At 32.1% G+C, this 15840-nt stretch overlaps 1 protein-coding gene across 7 annotated transcripts in view; it reads right to left on the bottom strand.

Annotated features, from left to right (window-relative positions):
- Positions 1–747: 747 nt before the first annotated feature.
- The window catches only part of LOC126756854 (V-type proton ATPase subunit C), a 36579-nt gene continuing 21486 nt past the window's right edge, over positions 748–15840 (bottom strand). For 4 of the 7 annotated variants that reach the window (XM_050470282.1, XM_050470284.1, XM_050470283.1 and 1 more), the window contains 8 exons: positions 13579–14590; positions 10566–10726; positions 5714–5900; positions 5386–5484; positions 5066–5321; positions 4143–4240; positions 3082–3223; positions 748–3000 (listed from right to left, as the gene is read on the bottom strand). In XM_050470282.1, coding sequence (XP_050326239.1) covers positions 2902–3000; positions 3082–3223; positions 4143–4240; positions 5066–5321; positions 5386–5484; positions 5714–5900; positions 10566–10726; positions 13579–14590 — 2054 coding nt within the window. In that variant the 3' untranslated portion in view covers positions 748–2901. The remainder of the gene's footprint in view (positions 3001–3081; positions 3224–4142; positions 4241–5065; positions 5322–5385; positions 5485–5713; positions 5901–10565; positions 10727–13578; positions 14591–15840) is intronic. The other 3 variants (XM_050470286.1, XM_050470287.1, XM_050470288.1) reach the window with 3 other exon arrangements.

The following is a 15840-nucleotide window of genomic DNA, read 5'->3' as shown; positions in this document are numbered from 1 at the left end:
GATAACCTATTTGATCTATGTATAAATCAAAATTTTCATTTCTTTCTTTTCCATAGTAGTCGAAAAATTTTGATCTGTATGGACCGTCCCAAGCAATAGGAATGTCCAACAAGACAACAGTCATGATTTTATATGCACGCCTGACCTCGATAAGTAATCGAGAAGTATGTACCTAGTTTCATATTTTATTTCCAACCTTACTGTAAATTAAATAAATCGAAATCAAGAATATCGTTTTATACCCTTTTTTGCTATAAAATATGCAGCTGTGAAAGCTTCCGACTAGCTTAGAGCACTTTTTTCTAGACCATCTTCTCTGATCGACACACCTTAAACGACTCCAACCGAGACTAAGACTTAGATTTGATGTGCTAGAATACATTTGTATCGATTTTAGAGGACAAAAAGAGGAATAATTTAAGTTTTTTTAATTCCCATGGGAGAATTTGCACTTTTCCTTCTGTCCAACACGTCTTAACATTATCTAAATTGAACCAAATTCAATTTTCCCATTGTTAGTATTTTTGGTAGAGAAGTTGAACTGCGAAATCGTTAATATGTTTTTTATGGACAACCTTATTTTATAAACATTAAGGACTACCCTATAGACATCACTGGACAACCTTATCTTATAATCATTAAGGATCTATACTCAACACTCCTTTAAGCTTCCAACCGCTTGGCATTTAAATTCTTATTACCTGTTACATAGCATCGCAGTGCGTCCCATTAGAAAAAACAACAAAATTGGAATGTCTTTTTTTCGTATAATTATTTACAAGGATGGCGTTAGCTCGTTACTCTTTTACGCTTCATCAAACTTATTTATGTTTTCATACTGACTGCTTAAATACTCGTAATGTACATTTACATAGAGTTTGGTTTGGTTTTGTTTTCTCACTTTTCTGTTGCAAAATAAGTTCTGTTGCTTTTGTGTAGCTTCAAGGTAGTTGTATGTGTGAGTGTATATATATGCATGTGTGTGTCTGTGTGTGGAAGTGTATAATTCTGTAAGCTTAAGTAAGTTGGATGTGTAGCTTTTCTTTTAATATGCAATAAAATTTTAAATATTCATTCTTTATAACAATAATATATATGTATATATATATAATTATTTTACTTTTAAGTTTAGAGTTTACAAATATTTATTGTACGTTCTCTTTCGCAACATGTTGTCGGGGTTGAAAAGGACACAAAGCGGTGTTTTTGCTTTGCGTTAGGGAAGCTCATGCGTTTGTTGTTGCACAGATGAAATTAAAATGTAAACTACAGTACGCAAGTGCTTTTGCTTTTAGAAACATAGAAATTATAGCATAACTTCACAACCGCGCAACAGCTTCCCTGGCCTTAATGTCCTTTTATGCGCATTATTTCTAATATTTCTTGGCTTTATTAAAAATAGTTTAAGTTTAACACAAGCAATATGGGCCAGTTGTACAGTATGATTATGCATAAAAAACACGCAGTATATATGTATGCTAGCTTCAACAACAACAATAAACATACATATAGTAAATATACACTTTATGCTAGATATTAGCATTGTTCTTGAATTTGGTTTGCTGTTGATTTATTTCTCGCTATAACTCGATTAATAATAATAATAATAAGTGATGATGTTCCCACTTTATTTTAATAACTTTAAAGTTTCACTTTGTGTTCTTATTAACTCGCTGCTGCCTGTATGTACACCAAAGCTATGAAATTGTGGCAAAAATACAAAGAAAAACGTATCAAGAACACTTTTGTAATTATTTAATTTTTGTAATTAACCGTTAAATCAACGCCAGCATATTTTTCTTTGTATATATGTATGTGTTTGTATGTATAAAAGTACAATGGCTGTATAATTGCTTGAATGCTTACGGCTTACCTCACCAACTAATGGCCTAACGTAATTTTGCGCTTAGAAAAGACCATTTTCGACTATTATTTATTATGGATGAAAGCAAAACGCAACGTATCTGACAATAATTTGCGCTAAAAGGCTAAGTTTAACAATAATATTTAATAAAATTTAGTGCGAAAACAAAAATTTACCCCATTGTTGTTGAATTGATGGCGAAAATTGCAGAAAGAGTTCTTCTTTAACTTTTTTTTGACTAACAACACAACGACAGATGTAAAGGAAAATAGAAAATACTGTCAAATTGGCTTAATAAACCACACAAAAAGTAGATAATAACGAAACGAAGAAACCTACTATTAATATGCTATAATTAATTACACTTGAACCACTGCAGCCAAAACTCGGCATTAAAATTTGTTGGCAAAATCGGTTTTAACAGCAATGCTCCTGCGCAAATACACTTTACAAGAATTTAGTGTGTGTGTATGTATGTGTGCGTGTAAATTAACTTTTTTTTCCAAACAATGATAAAACAAATATATGTGTATATAAATGAAACTAATAAAAATTTTAACAACATAGAGAAATAACTACAAAATTTCGTAGAAGACGCGAAATATTTATACATACATATATTATATACACACACATATATATATATATATATATATGTATATGTAAAGCATTGCTTTTATACTTTTGTTTAACATGGCATGGCGTGCGCGCGCGTACACTTAGTCTAACTAACGCTCCTCTCTCAACTCTTTGCACTGCGCTGACGCCGTTCGTTTGTGCCGCGTAATTTACCGAACAAAGAACGTGGAACTGACAACATACATACAGATGGTTTAGTAATTTACTTTATACTATTTTAAAGATTTATATAAACTTTTTTTAGCGTTTGCTTGTTTGTTTCACTTGTAGGATAATAATTATAGTTTGCTGCTTCTTCTCGCTTGTTTTGTAAACATAGTTGTTGTAAAGGTATTTCTCTTCATTTCATTTGTGATTAGGCTAAATTGGATTTGTTGAGCGTTCAACTCAAAAGAACTTTAGATTTTTGCTGTTTCCACCATATCGATGTTCAGTTTGTAAAACACATAAGGAAAGTATTCCGATTGGCCAAAGCCCAAGCCGGGGATGTCAACATTCTATATGCGAAAAGAGAGAGAGTATATTTATAGAAGTTGTTTTAGTGCCAATAAGTAGGTATGAAAGCAAAGTTGACTTACATCAATGCTGGCATTGCTCTGACCGCCAGCAGAAGCACCATCCAAGTGTCCATATAGTTGGTTAAGGCATTCACGTAGGCGTTTCACGCTCTTCTTGTTGGGTTCGATGAGGATGGCTTGGAAATTGACAGGTAGACCGTATCTGTGAAGTAGATGAAAGCGTGGTTAAATATTATGAGCTTTCATTTGAGCGTTTTGCGTCAATTTAAGGGAGGGTTAGGGTTTCAAGGTAAAAAAAAAATACTTTTTTTGCAAAATTATTTCTTAAATATGGATTGAGTAAATTTATTGGGACTTTTGTACATTATTGTGCACACTTTTGACAATTAATTTTATAAAAATAAATCAAAACTCTCTCAAGCGCAGAAATCGTAGTTAATTGGTTTGGAAAAATCAATACAAACTAATTGTTCGAAGTCGAATTATTGTATGAGAAACTTTTTTTATTTAAAAAGTCATCTTCGCAAACTTCGGATACCGATTATTGTACAAGATAAAACTAAAATCACCGAACACGTTGCTCAGATTGGGCCACCACAACATATAGCTTAGTGATCAGCGTTTAGCTATGGAGGTATAACTTATTTATTTAACGGGATGTCTCTTCGAAATTTGCTTCGGATTATTCATCAAGGCAATAATACAATATCCGAAGAAATTGTTCAGATCGGACCACTATAACTTATAGCTGACATATAAACTGACCGATCAAAATGAAGATTCAAGTGTTTTAAAACCTTTTATGCTATAAAAATGCACTTGTGAGCGGCATTATAGCTTCCGTTCTTTCTTGTTTTATTCTCTTTGGCACTATAAGAAATACATCTCTGAAGAGTTCATAAAAGTGGGAAAGATCAAATTTGAGTTATATTGAATTTATTAAGTATTTATATGCCTTTCCATGTGAAATATTGGAGACAAAAGTTTCGAAATTTTGAAAATTTGAAGTTTTCGTCTACAGAAGGTTATATACAGACCAAAAGATGAGTAAAAATACTTAATTTTTATCTCAAAATCGTCACATACTTATTCATACCAAGCCATATACATATACCACTCACCTCAAAACGGACTCTACAAAGACGCGCAGCGCTTTCACATGCACCAAAGCACAGAAAGCTTCGCTGAAGTTCACCTTCAACCATCTGACCAATGGGCCCTACGGAAAAAAATAAATAAATTTATGCAAATTTTATTACTACTAATGATATTTTTTTTGTAAAAGCTGGCTGAAGTTAAATTTTTTGCTCTTAAAAATAGGTTCCAACACAAACATGCTTTTTATTCTCAATATAAAGCGTGCCTAAATCATTTTACTATTTCCATATATTTGACATGGGACTTTTGGATTTTTTTTTTTTTTTTTACATTTCCAGGTACTTTTTTGTCACAGTATAAACCTACAACTTTGAAAAGATTATATTTTTTCCAAAAATTATTCCAAAAATGTGAATTTTTTGTATAAGCATCGCTTTAAAAATTATACCCGATTAAACTTATGTGTCAAATGTGCTGTATTCATACAGTACACCATGTCGTATGAGCAACGCAGAATGTACGGTGTAAATCATTTATATTCATATAGCATCTCAACACATTAGATGTACAATTTTGACTGGGTATAAGTTGTTGTTGTTGTTGTTGTGGAAGCAGCGGAACACTGCCGAGTTGACAGTCCTTGGGCGAGTTAAAACTCCAGGTTCGTTCTGGTTACCTAGACCCGACTGTCGTGGGAACGATTGGGTATAACTTCCAGAGGCGTGCTTTTATGGAAAAAATCATTCAGATATTTTTCTTAGAGCAAGAAATGTCTAATATCAATTTTTAAAAATAAAAGAAATATCGGCACGATTTAAATTGAAAATAAGGAACTTGTTTATGTTTAAACCTTTCTAGGGCAAAAACTGAAACTACAGGTGTGTTAGACAAAACAAGATTAACTTGGGATCTAATGAATATATACATATATATATGAAATACTTACAAATTGCTTCTTCTTATCGGTAATGAGCTTGGTCATCTCATTCTTGCCAGCGGCTAATTCCTCCTCATTATAGACGAAGTCACGTACAATGAATTTGCGTTCACGCGCATGCAGTTTGAATTCTTCAACGACCTTCTTGAAGAGTGTCACATTGAACAAACAGTAATCATTGTCTTGTGTGATCATTTGCGAGGAACGTGGCACGATCATGTCAGTGATCTTCTCGTAGTTGGCTAACCAATCGTTAGCAAGAATTCTACAAAGCAAAGGAGAGAATATTAGAAACTTGAAAAACTCGGTGAGGTTTGAATTAAACTTACTTTGGCACAATCACCAACAATGTGGTCAAATACTCCGAATCGAGAATGAAGTGTTCTTTCTTGACCAAATCGGCCAAGTTACGGGTCAGCAAACTTCCGCTGGAAGGAAATGAATGAAAGAAATGTAAATTAAATGAGGTAAAATTGAATTTTTATTTGAAAATAATTGTAATTTTTTTAAAACTGAGAAATGGAATGTTAATTAAATTAGCTTAAATTGAATTTTTACTTTAAAAAAATTTATTTTTTAAAAACTTTTCGCTAAAGGTGCGCTTGAATTATTTGTTCCATTTTTTTTAGTAAGAACTTTAAATTTTTTCACACTTACGTTTGCTTCTTCTCCAGATTTTGCAAGTTACCCTTAAGACTGTTGTAAGCCGTTGACTTGGTCTTCAAGTCCGCATCGATTTGCCCAATTTGTTTCGAAATAATATCGGCAATATTGCGCAACGACTGCTTAATCGGGTACTTGGCCATATCCCATTGAAAGCGGGTAATGTACACGGATAGATCGGCTGTGCGTATGAAAATTTCACGAGCGTTGACGAAGTTAATAAATGACGAGAAAGTGAAGACGAAGTTGGAAAAACGGTAAAATACGATTAGTGACATACTTGGCATATTGAAAAAGATTTAATTGGTAAAATAAGAGTTTTTAAAGTATATGCAAATTTATATAAAATTGATATGTAAAAAAGATAATCGAAAAAAGTAAATAATTATAGAAAAATTGCGGTCAAATGCTTGGTATTTTTGAAATTTTTTTTAAATTTTTTTAATAAAATAAGACAAGCATTTGACCTTGAACGTAGATTTAAGCCGTAGCTAGCTTCATTTTGGTTAATTGATTATGTAATAAAAATTATTGCATTATTATAAATTTATATTTTGATTATTTAATAAAAATTTGGAATTTCATTGGCAGCTTTAATCTACGTTTTTATAAGAAAAAATTAATAATAAAAAGTGTGAAAAAGTTTCAAAAGCATTATTACTCGAGTTAAGTAGTTCTTAACAACACATTGAAGTTATACATTGTATTCAAATGTAAGTGGTGGTTTTTTTTTGAAATTTTTTATTGAAATAAATTACTAGCTATTAAGAGTAGTGAATAAAATTTGGAAATTCGACAATAAAATAGTAGTAGTTATAGTACATATTTAGTTTGGTTAGTCACAGCAACAAACACACGACCATTTTTGGGAGACAAAACAGTTATAGTACGGTTGTTTAGGGGGGTGGCAAAACAGAAATGGGAAGTAGCACAAAATATTATAAATATTATTGAGTACACTGAACAAAATTTGTTAAACAAGTTCGGACAATTAGCAAAATTCAAGCAATGAAGTAACTGAGATACGATAAACAAGCTTATAACTAAGTATTACAATAAATAAATACCAGGCGTACAAAAGTGTTGTGATTTAAAAACTGAGCTAAAGCTTAAAGGCTACGTTGGACATAAATATTTGTTTATAAAATATTTTAGAATAACAGAATAATAACATTTTTCGGTGAACGTGTATATTTTTATAAAAAAAAATATAATAACAAAATAACAGTAAAATTTGTTATGTCGAAAATATAAAATACAGTATTTTCACATTTTTTTTAATTTTTTTTGTAAATAAAAATAAATACATACATATATGTATAACAATGCAACGAAAGGTACATTTTATTAAAAACAAATTTTGGTATTTTTTCGAAGTAAATTATAATAAAAAAACTTAACCATAATTCAAATATTTTTTTTTTGTTTTTTATAAAAAATAACTACAAATAATTTAAATAAAAAAAATTTAAAAATAATTTACATTATTACAATAAAATTTAAATAAAAAATTTGTATTATAAATACTTAAAAATATAAAATAAAACAATATTAAATATTTAAATAAATATTGCACAATATTTTTCATATAAACTTCGCAGCAATACAATGTGACTGTGTTTTCAACACTTTTTGTCGGAACACACACATTTTTTGGCATAAAACAGTAGTAAAACAGCAGCAACAAAATACACACGACCCTTGATTGCTTCAAAAAAAACTAATAACAACAAACAAATTTTATTTCAATATAATTTCTGCACATTTATGGCGCAAATATACTTTTATATTTTGTTCATTTAGACGCTTGGCGGAAGCGCAGACGAGCAGTGAGCGGTGAACGTTGGTGGGTGGTACACATAGTAGTGGTTGTGGTGAGTTGTGGAGCACAACACATGTACACATTTGGTGGACAACATTGACAGTTATGTATGCTTTACAGCTGTGCATATGATGATGCGTCTATACATATGTTTGTATGTACGTATGTGTGTATGTATGCAAATAGCTAGTGATGGTGGCAAACACTCAAGGAATATCACAATGTCAGCGTTATACACTGTGCGGCGTGAAAATAGAACAAAGAAAATATCACAAACAAATCATAGTTTGAAGGAAATGTAAAAAGGGCCAGCTGACAGTTAGATAAAATAAGATGCCGGCAATTGCAAGTTAAAAATACAACAAAAACAATTATTTATAAAACACAACTGAACGAGCGCAAAAGAAAGTTTGACTGTAGAAGGCGGGAAATGGAAGATATCGGGTGTTATACATGTGGAACATACATACATACATATATACACGTATGTACAAATATGTATGTATAATGTGTATTTTTTTTGTAGTTTGTTGAAAGGGTGGTGTGTTTTGGTAGACTGTTGAAATATACAGGGTTTGAGTAGTTTTGTTTCAAGTACCCAGGTTTGTGTATTTACTTAATTTTAGTGTAAACAAGTAAATTACTAAATTCTTTGTTTTCATTTATTTTTTATTTTATAATATGCAAGTGTGTCAGTTACTGCCTATAAATAAAGAAACGATATGCGATGACTCATAAAGTAGTTCGTTAAGTTAAAAAATACCTTATAAAAGATATTTACAAAATGGGGAAAAAAATATTTATAAAAAATATATGAAGTAAATTTTTTTTACCAAAAACGTAAATTTAAACTTTTGGTGATAGAAAAACATAAAAGTTCTCTACAGTTTGCATTCTTTTATATTTAAATTTTTTTCCTTTTTTTATATTATTATTATAATTTTTTATTGAGAATGCATTATATTTACAGTCTATTTTATAAAATAATGAGCAAAATAGATAACAATATAAAATCATAGAAAAATTATTTACATTTTTTAACACGAAACAAACAAGTTTCTATACAGATTTGTAACATAAAAATTTAGCAAAATAAAAAAAATCATATCATTGGCATATTCATCTTTCTCTTATAATAATAAATATTGAGGAACTTATTTGTTTTTCCAAAAACATAATTTTCAAAGATTTTGAAAAATAAAATTTGGAAAAAAACCATAAGCCATATTTTTTTCTCTTATAATAATAATATTTAATAACTTATTTTTTTACAAAAAAAAAAAAAATTTTTAAATTTAGAAATATAAAATTTAGAAAATAAAAAAAACTATCAGTGGCATATTTAACTTTCTCTTATGATAATAAATATTTAGAAACTTATGGTTTTATAAAAAATATTTTCTGAATATTTTGGAACATCTTTGTTCAAAAATAAATGTTTCGGAAGTTTTTGTATGAAAATATAGTGATTGCGAGAATTAAAAAAAATCGAATACGAGTTTTCTGCACAAAAACAAAAGCAAATAAGAAACATATTTAACTTCGGCTGCGCCGCAGCGATAATAGCCTTCACAGGTGCACTTTTACAATTAAAAAATGTTATAAAAACATGTTTATATTAACTTTGACAGTTCAATTTTTATGGCAGCTACCATATATGTATGCTACAGTGGTCCGATCTAAAAAACTCTTTGAAGGTTGTAGCGCATCTCTGAACAATAATTTATGTAAAACTTGGAGAAGATTTTTTGTGAAATAAAAAAGTTCTCCATATAAAGACTTGATTTTGATCGGTAAGTTTGTATGGCAGCTATATGCTATAGAGATCCGATTTGAGAAATTTTTTCAGAAATTATAGCACTACCTTGAAAAATAATGTGTGCTAAATGCAATGAAGATATCTATCCAAATAAAAAAGTTTGCCATACAAGTATGAGTTTGATCGATCAATTTGTGTGACAAACTAGTGGGATTATATGACTTTGAATATTACAGAAACGAAAATTTATTTAGAAAAAGTCTAGAAATCCTTCTAGACATAGTAAATATGGATTCTGCAAAGAAACATAAAAAACATAATACTCAGAACCTTACATAATACGTAAAAAATTAAATTCTGAGCAAATATTAAAAGTAAATTAATCAATAGTAGAATATACACTAAACATTTTTGTTTCAGAATTTAAGAAAAAATATATATTTTGTTATAAAAATATCGACAAATGGCAAAAATCGATATTTTATCGATACAATGTTAAAAAATATCGACAAATGACAAAAAATCGATATTTTATCGATATAATGTTAAAAATATCGATAAATGGCATAAACCGATGTACTACAGTTCTCAACTCAACAGCTCCTATACTACATATATCTTATATATCGAACTATATATTTGCGACTTAATTTGCATTAACATAAAATGTGTAGCCTACCATTAGGCGCAATTCTTATTTACTAAGCATTTCTGCATTGTTGTTGTAATATCGTTACCACGGCGCTTAACAACAAACTTTATGAGTCACCTTGAACACCCTAATGCATATATTTATCATTTCACTTGCATATAATTTTACGAGTGTACTTGTACTAGAATTATGTACATATGTATGTGTTGTTTTTGTATAATTCAGTTATGATTTACATATTTTGACTAACATAGTTGGCAAATTTACAAAATAATTTACACAAATTGCTGTGATATCAAATACGAGTAGGCAAAGTGTGCGACAGAGCGAAGTTCAAGACAAAACGTGTGTGAGCGAGAGAGAAAAGTTGACAAAGTAGAATCTGTGAAATCATACAAAGGTGGAATACTTGTATTTATAAAGGAAACCGAAGAAGTGATTGCAAAATATAATGGAAAAACAATAATATAACTGTATACAATCCAAGAAAATGAAGGCAACTGAAATAACGGAAAATCTTTAGTAGAAAAAAAAAGAATTAAACAATAGTTGACAATTGGTTGAAGAAATAATGATAATATTTTGAGTAGAATTGTAAACCAGGCATGCTAACCTGGACTTAATGGGAATGCCGGTGGTTCGCCCAAATCTGTGTCCGGACTGGAACGACCTTGACTACTACTGCCACAACAACTACTCACTGGGGACGATCTATGAGTTGGTGTGAAATTAAATCCATTGTTTATATTTAATTGAAACGTTGATGAGCGACTGCTATAAAAAATGAGCATCGAGAGAGAGATAGAGACACAGAGAGAGAGAGAAAGAGAGATAACGAGGCGCGCGTTGTTGGACGTGATTGGATTGATTTGGTTAGGTTTTCATTTGGCAAATTATTCAATAATTTCAAATTTTGATTTTGGTGAACGGGTGCATTTGATGTCTGTATATATGTATGTACATGTATGTGTGTTTGTAAGTGTATTTGTATTAATTTGAAAATTAATTAATTCTGGAAATTAATTATGTTTGTTGGAACTACGGATCGGTGCATGATTGCTTATCGCTGATTGCATGTGTGCAAGTGCTTTATTACAATTGTTTTTGTTGTTTGTTCATTGGGTGGGCGTTAAATGTGTGCGTGAGGGTGTGTGTTGGCATTTTAAGTGTATGTGGACATAAAAATGTAGGTATGTGTGTGTGTGTATATAACTTGTGCGCTTCTATGCTTTCTGTTGATTTGACTATATCCTCTGTAATTACCGTTTGCTGTTCTGTTTATGTGTATTTGGGGTGTCCGTTATTTCCCAATTTGATTTTTTCCATGCAAACAGCTACTGAAGCTTCATGTTTTAATTAAAAACTAGGAACAAGCTCTTTATTTTCAATCTAAACCGTGCCTTAATTATATTTTTTTCCATACAAATGACATGGCATTTCTAGATATTTTGCATTTTGTAAGTATGTAAATCTAAAATTTTGAAAACGTAATATTCCAACACAAAATTTTTCGGTCTAAAGAAAAGATCTTGATATTTTTTTTCATACAAAAATTTAGTCAAAGTTACATGTCTTCACCTAAAATGCAAAACAACGTGTTATCAAAAAAATCGAAAATCGCTATCAGATATAATAACCAATATATAACCATTTTATAACCAAAACTGAAATTTGATTTCTATTATAACGTTTTTCCTTCGCCTGTAAGCTTATGAAAAGTGATGTTACGTTATTTTTCATTTTAGGTGACGATATACATACATATGTACATCAAATGACTAACTTTCATTGAAATGATTTATACATTCTGCGTTGCTCATACGTCATGGTGTACGCTTGGTTAGGAGACAAAAATCCCATATAAAGTCTATGTGCAAAGTAAAATGATTTAGACACGATTTAAATTTAAAAATATATCAACTTGGAGAATAACGGTCACCGTTTGTGTATGTACGTGCTGAAGATTTCATTGCTCTAAAAATTTCTTATGCAAACTTATTTCAATTTGCTGTTAATAGTTATCATATATTCGTCTAATTTCTCATATTAAGCGGGAAAAAATCAAAAGCTGACGCGAGTAGTATTAATTGGAATTATGAAATATGATATTTCAAATATTTTATCTAATGAATAATTTTTAACTTACTATTTTTTACAGATTTCAGTTTTAATTCTATTTTTTTAAACTTTGTTTCCTGCAAAGCATATAGAAGTATATATAAAAATCGCAAATAAAGTCATTGTTGTTGCGCATAAAAAAGTATTTTCAGCTTTTGCTAGAATTCGATTAGTGAAAACGTTGAGTAAATAGGATTTTAGTGCCCGATACAGTTGAGGAGTGTAATATTTGGAACCTGAACAGGTTATACAAGCTGAGTCGATTTAGACATGTCTGTCTGTCTGTATAGTTCCTCAGTTTGCGAGACATTAATCTAAAACTCGGCACATGTCCTTGTCTTCTCAAGATGCTGCTAATTTGTCGGAAGCGGGAACAACCGACCACTATACGATTTAGCTCCCACATAAACTGAAAGATCGGAATCGATTGCTTGTATGGAAAACTTTTTTATTTCAAGAGATATCTTCACGAAATTTGGCATGAATAATTATCTAAAGCAAAGGCAGAATCTGCAAAGAAATTGTATAGATCGGACTACTATAGCATATAGCTACCATACAAACTGAACGATCACAATGAAGTCCTTGTATAGGAAACTTTTTCAATTGACGGTATATCTTCACGAAATATGGCAAAAAATGATTGCCTAAAAAAACGATATACTCGTAGTATCCGAATAAATTTTTAAAATCGGACCACTATAACATATAGCTGCCATATAAACTGATCGAACAAAAATAAGTTCTTGTAAGGAAACTTTTTTGTTTGACGAGATATTTACACAAAATTTGGCATAGCTTGTTATCGAAGACAACGGTAAAATCTCCTAAATTATTGTTCAAATCGGGCAACTATAGCATATAGGCGCCGTACAAAGTGTGCGATCAAAATAAATTAAAATTAAAAAAAAAAAGTTTTTGCATGAAGGGTATTATGGATTCGGTGCAATAAAGCTTACATTTTTTGGTTAATGTTAATTTGTAAATTATTCATTCTTGGTATATTGTTCTTTTTTATATATAAATTTTCTTGCATTCCTTCCGCGAAAATAGAATCTTCCAAAACAGTGACTTTATTTGCGATTAAAAAAATATATACATACATATATATTGTATATGTATATATTGAGATATACTCTTGATATTTGCTTATATAAATCTTAACCTCGTCATGCTTCAACATTTACGTAATTGTTTAACGAGTGGCTCTCGCCTTTCGTGGGTCGATCTGTATCTCTTCTCTTTGCATGGCGCTCATCTTCACTATAGCTGTTGTTGTTGTTTTTGGTATTTAGTTGTTTGAATTATTTGTTTTTGTTGTTGTGTATTGCTTATTTAGCATTTCGGCTTGGCGGATGGGTGTTGTTTGGCTGTTGGTATTTGATGTTTGGTGTGTTTTAGGGTTTAAAGGTATTTGGTGTAGGGTGTCTTGGTGTTTGGTGTTGGCTAGTGTAGGATGTGTGGATGGGAACGTTAATGAGTGATTTGTTCTTGTGATTTGTAGATACCTGCTCTTTTTCGAATTTCTTTTATGCCTATGAAACCACCAATCGAATGTATCACTCAAATCCGACGTGCTGTTGCTGCCCTTCAAGTTCTGCTGTTCGTGTCCCTCACCACCGTCCGACAGCGGCGACTGATGCTGGTGATGATGCGGCTGATGGTGGTGGTGGTGATGGAGCTGCTGCTGCTGCTGATGATGAGGGTGGTGGTGGTGGTGATGTTGTTGCAACAACGGATGTTGTAGGTGAAGCGGTTCGTGGTGTTGCGGTTGTTGTTGCTGTTGGTGATGGTGGTGGTGCTGTTGGTGTGTATGATGCTGTTGTTGTGTCTGATGCAGTTGCAGCATATTAGCGCCGCTACAACTGATCGTCAAACCCAAACGATTATTATTATTTATGTTGCATGTGTTGTTGTTGTTATTGTTGCTGCTGGAAAAGCTGTTAATAAATTTACTAGCGGTAGTAGTAGAAGTAGTAGTAGTAGCAGCAGCGTTGCGACGCTCATCAGCGACCATTGTGGTGGGCGCCGATGTGGAGCAATAGGAGGCATTATTAGCAACAACGGCAGCGGATGCGCAATCGGCGGCAGAGGTGTAGGCGTAGGCGTAGGCATTGGCGGATGCGGATGCGGATGCGATGACGGACGCATGGCATGTAGGCACATTCAGGGAGGAAGAAGTAAAAGGATAACATTCATCAGCCTCAAGGGTGGTGGCTGTGGCGCTCGCACTAGCGCAGGCGCTGACGCCGCTCGCGCTAACGCTAGCGCTCACATTGGCACTGGCAGCACATTCATCACACGCGCACACAGGCGACGATGCACACAAATCGAATTCACGCTCAGACGCAGACGCTGCAGATGCCTCGCTAGAGGAGCAATTATTTAGGCTTCCGGTGTGGCATGCGGAACAAGTGGTAGTGGTAGTGGTCGTGTCACGACTATTCGATAAATTTGATGCTTTACCCGTCAATTCCGAATGCGAATGCGCATGCGTGTTGTCGTCGGGCGGCCCCGGACCTGTGTTACATACATACATACAGACACACATACATATACACATATGCATATATATATATATTGTACAGATATAAAACACACACATATACACATATGTATATAGTCAAATATGCATGTAACGGTAGTTGATAGGTGACACAATCGACACAAGGGAAAATATGCGGTTCGGCAAAGAGTCGTTGGATCGATAGTTTGATAGACGACGACGTTATGCGTGCAGTTTTGGAGGGCAGGGGGTTGCGAGGTTGGTGGCGGTGACGACGACGGTGACGGTTTCGTTTTCAATCCATATCGATAGTGTTGTTGGTTGTGCATGTAGTTAATTAATTGTTGTAAGTGTGTGCGTACAGGGATGTGTGTGTGTTGTTGTTGTTTTTTTCATAGTGTGTGCGTGACAGGCATCATTTCAACGTGCAACACGTACGCGGGTTAACAGTTGTTTGCAGTTGTCGGTTGCAGGATAAATGCGCAGCGAGTTTTTCCATTTTATTTTTTGTTTTTGTTTTATTTGTTTATTGCGCCGGCGGTTTCGTTCATTGGTTGGTACGTTGTTGGTTTAGTTTTTGGATTTTCATTCATTTCAGGTATAATTTTCAGTTTGAAAAAATACAAATTTAACATTTGAGTTGCACATTAAATGAAATATACTTTAAATACGCTCCTCAGTGCAAGAGGAAGGCATTTAAATCGGTTTATAAATAATAAACTGAGCAGCTTACAACAAAATTAAATCGAATTCACTATAAATAATGTTAAAAAATTATGTATTTATTGCCTAGTGGTTGCAATAGTATAATTTGTAAAAATATTTGTAATACAAGAACCTATGATTTGATCTGATTTGTTTAGTTTGACGCTCGGCACATTGTTAGACGCCTTGCAAATTCGCTGAAATTAATTACTACATACATAAATGCACTAAAACTGTTATTCATGAAGTTGAAACGCGCGCTAAACAACAAGGTTTGTATTTTTTGTAGAGAGTAAGTTGAAATAAGAAAGTATCGAAATATAAATTAAATATTGATTAAGAAGTTAAATTAAAATAAAATTATACAAAATTAAGTGATGTGTTGCAAAAACATCTAAACGCTAGCAAAATATATCAAAGAAGGTCTTCGAACTAAAGTTTTTTAATGTACAGTGCAGCAAAACGGACATTTCAGCATTAAAAAAATATAGCGTGACGAAAATGTGAGTCTACAAAATAACCAATATACATATGTACATTAATTGATAAAAAAAATTAA

The sequence above is a fragment of the Bactrocera neohumeralis genome, chromosome 4, assembly GCF_024586455.1.
Source record: "Bactrocera neohumeralis isolate Rockhampton chromosome 4, APGP_CSIRO_Bneo_wtdbg2-racon-allhic-juicebox.fasta_v2, whole genome shotgun sequence".
In the NCBI taxonomy this organism is placed as follows: Eukaryota; Metazoa; Arthropoda; class Insecta; order Diptera; family Tephritidae; genus Bactrocera; species Bactrocera neohumeralis.
This window is presented reverse-complemented; position numbering and strand designations above follow the sequence as displayed.